The following is a 14378-nucleotide window of genomic DNA, read 5'->3' as shown; positions in this document are numbered from 1 at the left end:
TAAAATGGACTACAGCTGTCAGAGAGACCATCTGATATGGTGTCTCAGCATTGCTGTCTTTTAACAAACCGGTGGTTCCTCAATATTTTGGTTAATAAAATGTTTTTGTTTAAGTAAGAAAATCAGGCTGTTTAGTTTTGCTCTATTCCTGTCAACAAAAAGGACGTGGCTACAGATTTGTTCTGCTTTATTATTTTCCTGCTTGGATTAATACCGATCTTCCGTTTATCCTTTTCAGGCGCCTCCTTGGCATTATAACAAAAAAAGATATCCTCCGTCATATGGCCCAGACGGCAAACCAAGACCCCGCCTCAATAATGTTCAACTGAAACCCATAGCTGAGGAGAGAGAGGAAACGGAAGAGGAGGTTCATTTGTTGAATAGCACAACACTTTAGGCTGGGGGATACTTGTAAAATCAGAGACGATAGCTGGGTTTTTGCATAACAGTGCTGCTGGAAATCAGGAGTTGGTCTGGGGGAATATGTGGCGAGGCGGAAGGCTGATGGGAGCATGGGAAGGGAGAGCTGCTGTCCTGCACTGGATGCGTCCCGAGACGTCAGGTCTGCCATGATAGTGCAGTGGGTGAGCCGTGCGAGGTGGCGCAATTCTCCAGCCCCAGCCTGGTACTTCAGCATTGAAGAGATGTGTTACTAGTCCCTGTTTCTGGAGGGATCATTCTGAATTGAGCCATCTTACAGAGACTGAAAGGTCTTGGCCCTTTTTACCATTGAAAACTGTTGTGTTAACTCATGAAACGTATAATTATTACACGTCACCTTTCTACATTCCAGAAGAGCTTTATTTCTCTCTCTCCTGAGCCGTAACAAAGCCTCTTTAAAATTGGTGTGCCCTTTTGAAGCAGTTGTTTCTCATATTGAGATGTACTGTGAGTTACCGAGGTTTGATCACAAGAAGGGAGGTTTTTCTTGTGCCATTAAACGTGTAAGTTTGTACATCATGAAATGCTTGGGGCAGTACAGATCCACTGCGACAAAAACAGATTGGAACAGGTAATACCTTGCAAGAACCATGTGAGACTTCTTTCAACCCATGTGCTGTCATGATATGAGAAAAATTAAAACGAGATGAAACTAGCGTTTCAAAGAAAAAGACTGGTTTTGCTGCAGAAAATATCAATAATGTGACCTGGTCTTATGCAATTTTTGTATTATTGAAAACACTATGATATATACCAATGTTGTGCAGTATAAGGAAAAATACTGCTCTTCTACTAGTTAAGAGCTGGAACAATTCTGTATAGGTGTATCTGGTAAAAATTGCATGCTACAACACTGGAGATCTTTTCCCCCGCCCTGTAAAATTTGAGAATGGTCATTTTTATTTTTTCTTCTCCACAAAAGACGTTCCACTGCTGACATGGTAGGAAGAAATGTAACTCATAACTTGCACTAAATGTATATTATTTTTCTTGAAGTTTTACCATTCTTTATTTATATTTGTATGGATTAAAAAATCTATTAAATATGAATCAGTTAATATCTCACATAACTAATTACCTTTTTAATGTGATTTTATAGAATAATTCATAATCCTCTGCAAGTAATTAGGAGGATTAGCAAATGTTTACAACTAGATGAAGGGTTTAAACAAAATGGTTTCTTTATGATCCAGCATGCATATAAGATCATTTTCAAATGTAACTTTCACTGCCGTTACCTTGAGATTTTCTTTTTTCTTTACTAGCAGATAACTGGAACAGTAATATTAAAATTTTATTTTAAAAAACTGCAGGGTTTTAAAAATAATAGGAAGAAAGCAACTATAATTATTAGATTGCTTTTGACTTTTTTTTTCCCCCCAAGTATATAGAGGTGTAAATGATATGTGGCCACAAAAGATGAGCAGCAAGGCAGAATCGAATCCAGTACTTGAAACTTTGGCAGGACTTTAAAATTCAGCAGCAACACACACACTAGCAGGTGAACCGACAGATCCCTAACTTCTTTACTTTTTTCTTTCCAGTCACGAGATTAATTTCTTTCATACTCATTTTATCAAACACATGCAGAGGAAAAAAGGCAACATGCTATAAGCCTAAAGTTGGGAGGAAAAAAATTAAGAAATCTGGCTGACAAAAGTCATACTTTATAATACAGGGTTAGAGAAAATTTCTGTCTTTTAACAGTTATGCCCACGAGACTGCAAAAATATAAATGGTGAAAGTCTAAAATAATAATCCTAGGTCTCTCTAAGGCATTCATCACACTTGCCTCAAACATCTTTATTTGCAAAGTACTCAGTGTGATTTTATCTTAAGTACAATAACATACTGAAACAAAATTCTGGTACAGTTGGCAAGCTCCAAAATAATGCCTGCGCTTAAGTGCGCTGCTGAATTTTTACTCATTTTTCTGTGTATAAAACTGCCGTCTACACATCATCATCTCATCTCTTGCAGCAACTGGAACCAGTAGAAAGCAAAAGGTGCCAGTGGGCTCATGGTGATCAGCCCCTGTATTAAAAACGGGTTTGGAACTGAAACGGAGAATCAGGCTGTGTTAAAAGGGGAGTGCTGCAGCAACTAGCTGTGTTCTGCCACGTGAAGTCAGTGGTAGGTGGTTCAAAATTTATTCTCTTACATTGTGTAAGCCTGAAGAAACTTTACAGAAGAAACTTCACAAAGCAGGATTTGGCCCATTTATAGAAGGCAGCTCTGGAAGTTGTCTGTGATGCTGATTTCTGTTGTCTAATTTTTTTCTGCAGTGGAAGAACATAAATGCGCTACACGTATAAAAATTGCTTTAAATCAGTTTGAAACCTCTGCCGTTTCTGGTGTTCTCATAAAACACGGCTGTGTGTACTGTATTGACTTGCACCTAATCCTACAGACTGTACTGTCTGAGTTAAAATACCGTTCACACTCCTGTTGTGTTTTATAATTTCTGTGTGGATCCTGAGTGCTGCATATACATTGTGCATCTCTGCTCTTCTTATCTGCTAAGCTTTCCCTGTTGACACTTAAAATGTCTTCTGGTAAACATATGTAAGAGGTTCTGATAATGAAGTACGTGTGCCTGAGCTGTGCAACAAAAATTTTCTAACGTAAAACTTCCAGCGCCTTACTCAAGTTATTAATTTGAAAAAAAAAAGTGGTGGATGGGAGGGGGAAAAGTGTCAGCATTTTTTTTTCTTTCTTTTTTTAAAAACCATTCAGTTACTGGTTCATGAAGAATGCATTCTTTGTTAATCTGTGATGTTGCCTAGAGCTGTATTTAATATTGATCTTAATGTTTTTATTTATAATAGTGTGGTAGAGCTGCATATCATTACAGTAAAAATTCTAGTTACTGTGATGATTTAATCAAACATTAAAAACTTCTGTATGACCATTTATTGTTCTGTCATGTTTTCTCATTGTTTTCACAAACAATATTTGTGTTGATTTTTGTATTTATTTTCCCTGAGAGAAAATTAACAGCTAGGAATTTTACACACAAAACTAGTAAGCAGATAAAAAAAAGAATGAATTTTAGGAGGAGGTGCAGTCTTTGTATTGCCTCGTATTTGGCTACAAATCAGTAGCCAAATCAACCCAATCAAACAGATCAGTATTAGGTTTTTTATTTCCCAAAATAGACATTTTAAAAATTGTTCTAATTATATAATTATAGAATAGTTGGCTTAATGATTTAAGAGGGTCAAAAGTGGATGATGCTTTTACTGTCTAAAAGCCATGATTACATAGTTGCTACACAGTACATTTTTAATACCTCTGGTTTAAAAAAAAAAAAAGGTAAGTTAGACATCTGCTGATGATGTATAATAATGTATATTAATGATGTACAGCACCAGTATTTTTTCAGTTGGTGTAACAGCTTTCCTTGTCAATTAGAGGTTAATAGATAGGACTGGAACATCCACACTAAGGTCCCCGTTTTTGCAGATTGAAGTTCATATTTAAATAACAACGCAAAGGGTGAATACTTTTTTGTTACTTGTATGATTTACAGGGCATCAATATGAAGGTCTCTTCTGCTTGGAACCTAAAGAGTAAGGGGGAATGAGACTGCATTTTCAAGAAAGTACCTCTTTTTTTATGTATAAAACATAAAAATCTGGTCCCACAAAAAAGTCCCTGTATGCTTGTGCTTATGTTTGAATAAATGGAACATTTATATGCTGATTGAAAGGGGTGGGGTTATCAACTTTACAAAAGTAGACATGGCATGTGATTCTGAGAACTGAAAATACCGTTTTGACACTTTTGAAGCACTCTGACTTACATTGTGAATTATGCTGGAAGGGACCTTTGGGAGTACAATCATTTGCTAAAGAGTAGGGACAACTTTGAGATCTGAGCATGTTACTAGTGGCCTGTAATCTTCCTTAGCAGTACTATCGTCATCAGTAATGATGTGAACTGCTACAACAGAAGTCAAGTCACTGTACAATGGCAGGCCTGTTGAGTAAAAGCAAATGTTATTTCAAGCAGTTGCCAGAGAATAAAACTCTAACAACAACAAAATAGAGCAGTGGACCAATGAACTTGAAAACAATTTGCACCTTGTACAAAATCACTTTGATTCTATTTTCAGAAGTCCAGATTAGTGAAAATGGGGTGAGTTCATCTGACTAACAAGGTAGCAAATGCAGTGGAATTTCTGATTTATCTTGCAATGTCAGTTAGCTGGTTTTTAATCCTATTTGTTTCCTGTTAATTCAGCCAGATCCAGAAGATTGAGAGCAGATGTAGTGCTTTGTTGTAATGCAAAAGGCAAAGCTGCTCTGATTTTTTTACCGATGTGGTGGGGCAGAACTGAAGAAGTGCACAATGCCAATAAGAATCACCGAGAGTGAGGAAGTAAGAAGCCAGCTGCGACTGAGCTACACCAAACAAGTCCATGATTCGATCACTTCCCCAAGGCCTACAGATTCTCCAAGAAATGTAAAATAGTAACCTGCACTTTTTGTGCTTCGTTACAGTAAGTAGCATAGTAACGCTAACTCGTCTAGGTTTAGCTTCAGGCTGAGAAAGAGAGAGGCGTACAGAACGGAGAATAACCCGAACCCTGTACTTCAACTTTTCCTGTGCCGAAGCTTGAGCTGCGGGCACAGGCAGCAAGTACCGGCAGCAGGGGAAGGTGACGGTCGGCAGCCGCGCAGCTCCCGGCGGCGTTTGGGCGCGCAGGCCCCGCAGTCCTCCGCGGCTTCCCGCGGCCCGCCCCGCGCGCCGTGACTTCCGCCCGACGGTTGCCGTTGCCGCAGTAGCAGCACGTGACGCCCCCCTGCCCGCCGCCTCAGCGCACGCGCGGCCAGCACCCCACCCGCCCCCGATGGTTGGGCGCGAGCAGGCAGCAGGAGAGGCGCCTCCGTCCTTAGAAAAGCTTTACTGAGCGCGGGGACACCCCGCGAGTACAGACACACACACACCCCCCCCCCCGCCCAAAAAAAGAAAACCCCACGCCCGAGAACGCAAGGACGCCGCCCTGCTGCGGGCCCGTGGGGGCCCCGCTCAGGGCAGGAGCTGGTCCACCTTCTCCTCCCGCCGGTTGGCCAAGTGCGACTCGATGATCTCGGCAAAGAGGTTCCTCTTGAGCAGGCTGTAAGCCAGGGGCAGCAGCTGGCCCACCGTCTTGTGGAAGTACTGCAGGCGAGAGGGAAAACAAGAGCAGCCCGGGGGGTCAGGGGCTTTGCTTACACAGTGAGAGCAGCCTGACCGCTAGGCTTTGCCACATGCAACACGCTTGCTGCAGCCACCCCTGAAGGGACCGAGGACACACCCACACTACATCTGCAGCAGCAGCAAGGTCAGGCCGGGTTACCTGAACTGCTGCAGCCAGAGATGGAAATCTGTTTTTAGCAATGCAAGACATGATAGCTATTGTTAAGGCATGGAGCTGTCCAGCCTGCGGTTGAAGTCCCACGTCCTGTCACACTCCACAGCTCGAGGGGATCACGATGGTACTTAGAGTAACCACTTAAGTGCTTCAAATGTATAAAAGTCAGAGCATATTTAGCATTTCTTATCATTATTGTACGCGTAAGCCCATTATACATCTACTATGAAGGGGAAGAGGTTTAAGTCATTTTCTGTGTCTCAGGCTACAGATGAAGTGTCAGTGTTTCTTCTGGCCCTGCACGCAGAGCTCTAGTCAGAACCAGCAAGCAGCTGTAAGCATCTACAGACAGGCAAAAATGCTGGGACTGAACTGGGGTGTTATTTATGCGTGAAGCCACTGTTCTTCCTTTCTGTTTACTAAACTAGAAAATGAAGTAAGGTTTCTATTTTCAGAAAACAGCTGCGAAATTATAGCTGTTTCAAACTGCTGCATAAGATAGGTATCAGGCCACGCCACAATGCCATAAAGACATAATTACTCATTGCACGAGTTTGTCTGGTTAATCTCATGTGCTAAGAAGCACGAAGCATGAAAGATGGGGTTTTGCCTCCACCTACTCAGCCAACTGGAATTAACTATTTCCTTCACAGCCCTTCCAGATGTAGGAAGGAATTAAGCAGCTGAAGCAGCAGTCACTGAAGGAAGGATCCTAAATTAGCAGGACATCAGAGGAAAATACAACACATTCTCAGATGCTGTAGGGAATTTACACTAGCAGGGCAGGAAATCTAAGAAACACATTAGTAATTTAACAGCATATGGACAGAGCAGCGAGTTTTCCTTCGTCTCAGTGGCTAAATATTTTAACTAGTGTTTAGCACAACTCTTCTGGGCCTACATTTAGTACTGCAAGATTTTTATCTTTCTACATGATGCTTTGGAGCACCCCTCAGCCAATACTGTTTTTACTAAAAGAAGCTATTTTGCACAGGTGTTTTATGACCATCTGCTAATATTACACTTATGCTGAAGCTTCTTTATGTGTCATTTCCTAGCCATAGATTTATTACAGACATGACCCTTTTCATCAGCGGGGCAGTGGCTAATATGGAACAAAAAGTGTGAAGTAGAATCTTTACATGTGATTAAGTGCTAGTAAGTCAATCAGCTTATTTATGATATTCTTTGTTAACACAGAACCAGAAAGAGAGATATTAGAAACTTAAGAGATGCAGCCAGCTGGTGGGAGGTCTTTTACACAGCCATACAGGCAGCATAGGTGGGCAACTGACTTTTAGATTCCATTTTTTCAGCTGGGGTTACTACAAACACCAGTCTATTTCTTGATCCCATTGAACATGCGTGCTTGTGCCCATACAAGTAGCTGCGGATAGGTGGCTATAGCTATTCAGTATATCTGGATCAGACATTCTGCATTTTTAGGAGTCTAATGACAACTCCTCGTATTATGCACACCAAATCAGAACAGTTAAATGCTGTTTAAATGCTTCTGGATTGCAGGATTGTGCTTTCATACAAGCAATTTTAAATTCAACATGGAATGGTGTCATAAGTGTGACTTTTTAACAGTCTTCAGCAATTAAGAATATTCTTGTAGACTTTCACGATTCCTAGGGATAACTATGCAATAGAGTTGGGAATAAAGATCTACACCACAGAACAACTCCCAGTGCAAGCATAAAATAATGCATAATTTTGTGAAGTATGATTGCTGTAGTACTCACATGTGATCCATAGCAAAACAGGTCCATACCCAGTTCATATCCCATTCCATAGTCACATTCATCATTAGCAAACTGAACAAAGGTGAGCATTTCTTGAATGGGTGCAAAGGCCTTCAGTCTCTCATCATCGGTAGGAGCATCAACAATGGCCTTACAAATTTTTTTAAGATTAGCTGCAAAAAAACAAAAGCAGAAATATTTAGATGTTTAAATAAAGAAATTTAATATTGCACAGTAGTTGTTTGTGGCAAAAACACACCTGTGCGTCACGCTTACATGAAGACTAAGTGGGCACACCGTGAGCTGCTGGTGAAAAAACCTGCCCCTTTCCTTTGCTGCTCATTCTTGCCCCATGCCCATCCGTCTCAGTTCCCCATATAGAGACCAGCATTTGTGTGGTGAACTTGCATCAAGGAACTGATTCTGGTTAGAACACCACTGGGAGAAGAGGGGGGACAAGAAATAAACCCACAAATCCCTGAATGTAGATCAGTTCTTTGGATCTACTTCCTGTATGGCTGTGCCAATACAAAAGAGAGGGTCGTCTAAACTACTCCTTCAGGAATTATTATTTCAGATTTAGCATGTTTCATCGATTCTGATCTGGTTCATTTAAAGAAAATGCTTTGAGCTCAAGTGTGATGGTTAAGACTTCTGCCTTTCACTTGCACAGCTCATTCTTCAAGTAGAAATTGAAAGCAGTTTGGTTTTTGCAGAGTAGCTGTGTGACTGAAGGTTGTTTAAATAAAGCAGAGGAATATAGTAAACAAGACATTTACCATTTGTTTCGGGAAGTTCTCTGTATCCGACATCATTTTTGTCTACAGGAACAACTAGGCCTGCTCCATGAAATGCTTTGGTCACCACCTAAATGGAGAGACAGGAAATTGAATATAGCACTATAAGTCAATACTGTGACATAAAACCACTCACCTCACTAAACAACATCAACACCTGATTGCTGGTGGTCAAACCTAATATAGTGTCCAGGCTCCAGGACATCAACTTAGTTTTAAAGTATGCAGCAGTTACTTTTAAGTACTGAAGTTTAAAATAACTGGAAACTCCATTTCAGCCAAGTTCTGAAATCTAGGTATCCTTGTAGTCACTTGTGTAGCACTGTACTACATTTCTTTAGTCACTCCCTACCATAATTATTTCTGATAGGTCTGCAAAAAACCTCTATTACTAGGTTTTTTGATTACCATATCATCCTTAATGTTCCCTTTTCCAATAGATCCCAATCAACTGTTTACATGAATCTTCACTTTGAAGCAGTTTTCTCCATGCTCCCCATTTCTTTTAGTTTTCCCTTCTATTGTGGTTTTTTTTTTTTTTTTTCCTTTAATTGAATGCCAAGCTATGGTTTACAAAAGTAAAGTGTTTTGATTTAATCCTATTATTTGGAACACACTTGTATTAATCTTTCCTCTCCTGAAGTTTTATAGACAGAGCTGATTAGCATCTTTACTGACTAGGAGGAAAAATAAAAAAATAAAATTAAAAAAAAGCAGGCAAGCAAATGAAATAAGTTTAACAGAACTTAGTTCTCTCCAGTGGATCAGGAAAGTCATACTTTCTTATCTCTCTGTTTCATCTTCACGGTTTTTTGTTCCAGAGAATAACCCAGTTCTTTCGCTGTTCTTGTTAGTTTTTCATCTATGTCTTTCAAAATAGCATTTTTCTTTTTATCGCTCACTTCCTTAAGTTTTTTTGACAAAAATAATCTGCAGACAGAAGAAACATGTCTTAAAAGAGCTTAACAGAAAACAAACAAGTGAATAGCCTTCTATCACTAAGCCTCCAAATCTTATAATGAAGATTAGCAGCCATGGGTTTATTTATACACGCAGACTTGGGAATGCAAGACTCTTACCAAGAAGAAAGAAAAAAAGTTTGGCACAGACAGTACTTTGGCATTTCCTATCTGTATTTGCATAACAATACAGTTTATGCAATCTGCAGGTGCTGAAGATTCTCCTGGACTCAGTAGCTGTTCATCTTTCTATCTTAAGAATTCAGTTTGCTGCTTCAGTGCCATATTTGTCATCCAAGTCATGCACATAAATACATATTTATGAGTTTCATCATGGTGCTTTCAAAACAAATGTCCTTGTTTAACTCTGCACTACACAAGGGTTCTTTTGCAAAAGCTTTTCTTCAGTGTGCTTTCACTTACTGACATGTATCTGTCCTTAGAGAGCTTTCCATTTTTAACTGACAGGTCATGAAATCTGTTGTTTAGATTCATGATGCAGGATCGTGTAAAGCTTCATGAATCATATGGAATTACATACCCATATAAATGTTATCCTGCCCTAGGTCAGAAACGGTACTTCTTGTATTTATTCACTATATAAAAAAAAAAGTACTTTTATGTAGGCAAGAACAAGAGCTAGATGCTACTTATTTAGTACAATATTCAGATTTCCTTCACCACTGTTTGAGATGCCCTTTCTTTACTGATGAAGTATTTTAACACACCCAGTGGGCATTTTTTTTTTCTATAGAGCCTATTCCTTCCAATATATTTAGAGAATGAGATAATTAACACTTATCTATTTTACTTGTAAAATGAAAACACTGTCAAGAAGCCTATTAGGGCTTTTGAAAGTACCATTAAACTTGCTAGCAGGAGCAGAAAATAAGTGAGGGTTTCTTGAGAAAGAAAGATACAAAAGTTAGCTGCATTATTCCACATCGCATCTCCCAATTAATAGTTTCTCTTCTACTCTACTTTTTATAAATAGAAGTAAATATGAATCTTACTTGACTGCGGCAAAGACATTATCACCAACTTGTGAAATCACACAGCCCTTCTTAGCTTCATTTGCACCAACCCACACTGGAAGCTCATCTGGCACATCCCTATTTATGAAAAAGTACACACAAATGGTCAAGCTGTGTCCATCTCTCCTATTTCAAAGTAAAATTAATTTGCCTCCTCACCATGCTACCATCTCCTTCAGAAATGCAACAAGAAACACTCTAAAATCTTACAGCATGGCTTTGAAAGGAGCTTGTATCAATACATGCAGAGAGAATACACATTCCCTTTATTTCATAAGGCTTGACTTTTTCTTCTAAGTATCATGGCAAAACTTAAAGATTAATAAGTGAAGGTGCTCTGGAGGGTTGGGAGAGGTAGTTTAATAAATATTTAAACCTAGACTTCAACTCCAATATCTTTGATCTTTTTTAATAAAAGGTATCAACCCATGTGTTAATATCCTATTACAGAAGAGAAAGATTCTTGTTTGGCGATAGCACACAGTTCTCAAATCCTGTCTTGTGGAAAATGGCGGAGAAATAGCTACACAAAATTATAGTCCAGCAAGAGCATATATTAAATAAAATACCTGAAATATCCCATGTGATACTGTGTTTTGCTATCCCCAACAAGTATAGTCTGGAATTCTGGGGGATCATAGAAGAATCTCCAATGAAGATTGAAGTCCAGATCTGTTGATTTTGCTTTTTTGTGTTTTCCAGCAAGAATATCATACGGTCCAACCAGCGTAAGTCCAACACTTGACACAAGTGCATCTGAAAAGCAAAGCATGAACTGGTTTACTTTCTGGTGTGTGCATATCTAAACCAACAAGTTCCTCTGTCACTCAGGTATCAAAAGCTTCCACAAATCCAAACAGTCAAACACTGTTTACCAGACAAAGAAAGCTGAGACATTCTTTTATTCAGATAGCTTTCATTCAAGAGTTAAGTTATTACACTTCTTGTAAGAAGTACTGGTCAACAGCTCAATGTCCAGATGGAGACTCGTGACAGGTCATGTCCCTCATGGGTCCATATTGGGACCGGTACTGTTTAATATCTTCATCAATGACATAGACAGTGGGATCGAGTGCACCCTCAGCAAGTTTGCAGACAACACCAAGCTGAGTGGTGTGGTTGACACACCTGAGGGATGGGATGCTATCCAGAGGGACCTGGACAAGCTTGAGAAGTGGGGCCCATGTGAACCTCATGAGGTTCAACAAGGCCAAGTGCAGGGTCCTGCACCTGGGTCGGGGCAACCCCCAATACCAATACAGGCTGGGGGGTGAAGGGATTGAGAGCAGCCCTGCGAAGAAGGACTTGGGGGTACTGGTGGACGAAAAGCTGGACATGAGCCGGCAATGTGCGCTCACAGCCCAGAAGGCCAACCGTATCCTGGGCTGCATCAAAAGAAGCGTGGCCAGCATGTCAAGGGAGGTGATTCTGCCCCTCTACTCTGCTCTGGTGAGACCCCACCTGGAGTACTGCGTCCAGCTCTGGAGCCCTCAGCACAAGACAGACATGGACCTGTTGGAGAGTGGGTCCAGAGGAGGGCCACGAAAATGATCAGAGGGATGGAACGCCTCTCCTACAAGGAAAGGCTGAGAGGGTTGGGGTTATTCGGCCTGGAGAAGAGAAGGCTTCAGGGATACCTTATTGTGGCCTTTCAATACTTAAAGGGGACCTATAATAAAGATGGGGACAAACTTTTTAGCAGGGCCTGCTGCGACAGGACGAGGGAGGAATGGTTTTAAACTAAAAGAGGGTAGATTCAGACTAGATATAAGGAAGAAATTTTTTACAATGAGGGTGGTGAAACACTGGAACAGATTGCCCAGAGAGGTGGTAGATGCCCCATCTCTGGAAACATTCAAGGTCAGGTTGGACAGGGCTCTGAGCAACCTAATCTAGTTGAAGATGTCCCTGCCCATGGCAGAGGGGTTGGACTAGATGACCTTTAAAGGTCCCTTCCAACCCAAACCATTCTATGATTCTAAAAGAAACTATCATTTCTAGAGCGCCCAGGGATGACACGTTCTGTTATATAATAAATTTGAGGAAGCTGAAACCTGGATTGATATGAGGAAACTTTAGTTCCATACCAAACATTTTGAATGTACTTGCAAGAAAGGCAGATTTAGACAACATTTAATCCCTTCGTATTACACTATTTAAGTAATTATATTTTAGAAGGCCTGAAGTGTACTGACATCTTCATGATCATCTCCAGTATTCTTGTTTACACTCATGTAAATATTCTACATCTTAACTGAAAAGTGAAGCAGCATTAGAATGTATCTGACCACCTCCAGTTTGCCTGCCTTCAGGCAGTGAGAGTAAAGTTAGAAAAGGCAAAAAAATATATAAAACCCCACCACTTGGTTTCTCAGGATCTAGTTCTGCACAAAACTTCCAAAACTGATAGAAGTCTTCAGGCAGTCTGAGCCGATAGCATGTTTCTGCGTCTTGACGAAGATTATCGGGGATATCTGCCTGATTTGACCTTCTCTTCTTGACGTCTCCATTTTTTTCACACTGCAGATAAAAAAAAAATTCATTTAGTTGCTTCCTGTCAGTTCTACTAAAGGATTTTACAAAGCTTCTGTATTAATGGAGGAACGATGATTAAGATCATTAAGTCATGTTTGTTACTTAAACCAGCATATATACTGATTAGAACATCTATTTTGGACAGAATCCCTTAAAAGCGCATTATCTGAGACGTGCTAAACATGTATGAAATAGCAAAGTGCTACTTTGATATTAATGGGTCAATATAACCAACAGAAGCACCTTTATTAGTTAATCAAGCAATGGACTAAGCAATCCCAAAGTTTAATCTAAGTTCTACATTATTTTAAAATGGCCATTTCCAATCACACAGCAGCTTGCATCCAAGAAACTCGTGTGTTTTACAGACACTTGGAAGTAGGGATACTATTTTGTCATGTCTGGTTAAATGACACAACAAAAAATCCTCCAAGTCTCTACTATCTGAACTACTCCACTATTCAACATCTGAACTGGTGCAGTTTACAGCACAGCATTTTAAAAGTAGCTTAAAGTTTAAGTTGTTTTAAAAAAATGATATAACATGAACTGAAACAGACCAGAAAATGACCCATTCAAGCACGCACACCACTAAAGCGGTAATCTCAGCTACCTCGTTCCCACATAAGGCTCTAAGGATTGGTAGGAATCATCACCCCCCCCGTTTTAAAGAATAATAATAATACAAAAAGCAAGGTTTCTTTTCTCTTGTTAAGGCAGTACAATGAGGCAGACATTTCACCTCTTACATGGGCCGCCATCAGGTCCTTAACTATACCACGAGTACTTGTTCGGACTGGCAGGCACCCCTGGGGATGAGGAGGCTGGGGCGGTTGCTGTTCACAGCACACCTGAAAGGCGGTGGTCACTCGGCAGAAGCCCGGCTACCGAGGAGAAGCTCCCGTGTTGGAAAACGAGGAGCCATGGGGCTTTCCTCAAAGCTACGGGGCAAACCAGAACGAGGGGCAAGGAGGCAGAGGCCCGGCACTACGACAGGGCACCCGCGCCGATTCAGGCCTACGGCCCCACGACCGCGGCCCTCGGAGCTCGCTCCCCGGCCCGGGGGTGCCTGAGGCCACGGCTGCCGGTCCCCACGACCCCCCGCAGGGCCGGGGCCCGCTGGCAGGCTCGGCCCCCTCAGGCGCAGCGATCCCCCCCACCCCGCCCCCGCTAACGGCCACCTGCTCGCCGGCCGGGCCCGCCGCCCCGCGCGGCCTCCGCTTCCCGCCACCTGTCATGCTGCCGCCGTCCGCATCGCGCCCGCCCTCCTCGCCGCTTCCGAGGTCGTGCACTGCGCCTCCGCGCGTGCGCAGGCGGCGGCGCGCGCCTGGCCGGCCACGCCCACCCCCTCGCGCACGAGCTCGCGACGGGCGTTTAACGGCCGAGGCGGGGCGTACGGTGTGCCCGTCCGCCCGCAGGAGAGGGGGGTACCCCTGGAGGGGCTGGGAGTAGCCGCCCCTGAGAAGGCCAGGAGGGAGCAGGTCAGCGGGTGTCTCGGGGAGACG

General features: G+C 41.8%; 2 protein-coding genes across 10 annotated transcripts in view; one reads left to right on the top strand and one right to left on the bottom strand.

Annotated features, from left to right (window-relative positions):
- CLCN3 (chloride voltage-gated channel 3) overlaps nucleotides 1-3352 on the top strand; it is a 70911-nt gene extending 67559 nt beyond the window's left edge. For all 9 annotated transcript variants that reach the window (XM_075149348.1, XM_075149352.1, XM_075149349.1 and 6 more), the window contains one exon: nucleotides 239-3352. In XM_075149348.1, coding sequence (XP_075005449.1) covers nucleotides 239-397 — 159 coding nt within the window. In that variant the 3' untranslated portion in view covers nucleotides 398-3352. The remainder of the gene's footprint in view (nucleotides 1-238) is intronic.
- HPF1 (histone PARylation factor 1) lies at nucleotides 2833-14167 on the bottom strand. Its single transcript, XM_075149357.1, has 8 exons — nucleotides 14055-14167; nucleotides 12699-12858; nucleotides 10908-11094; nucleotides 10318-10416; nucleotides 9125-9275; nucleotides 8328-8415; nucleotides 7549-7721; nucleotides 2833-5607 (listed from the first exon to the last, which is right to left on the bottom strand). The coding sequence occupies exons 1-8, from the start codon at nucleotides 14109-14111 to the stop codon at nucleotides 5476-5478; spliced, it is 1047 nt and encodes a 348-aa protein (XP_075005458.1). The 5' UTR covers nucleotides 14112-14167; the 3' UTR covers nucleotides 2833-5475.
- Between the last annotated feature and the right edge of the window lie 211 nt (nucleotides 14168-14378).

This window comes from Calonectris borealis, chromosome 4, assembly GCF_964195595.1.
Source record: "Calonectris borealis chromosome 4, bCalBor7.hap1.2, whole genome shotgun sequence".
In the NCBI taxonomy this organism is placed as follows: domain Eukaryota; kingdom Metazoa; phylum Chordata; class Aves; order Procellariiformes; family Procellariidae; genus Calonectris; species Calonectris borealis.
The sequence above is the reverse complement of the archived record's forward strand: the minus strand, read 5'-3'. Positions and strand labels throughout refer to the sequence as shown.

Coding starts and splice junctions, on each gene's coding strand:
- HPF1 (XM_075149357.1), bottom strand. CDS start 14,111: ATGACAGGTGGCGGGAAGCGGAGGCCGCGCGGGGCGGCGGGCCCGGCC. Junction 10,417..10,907: donor TATCACATGGGATATTTCAG/GTATTTTATTTA, acceptor TTTCATAAATAG/GGATGTGCCAGATGAGCTTC. Junction 7,722..8,327: donor AGAACTTCCCGAAACAAATG/GTAAATGTCTTG, acceptor GTTTTTTTGCAG/CTAATCTTAAAAAAATTTGT.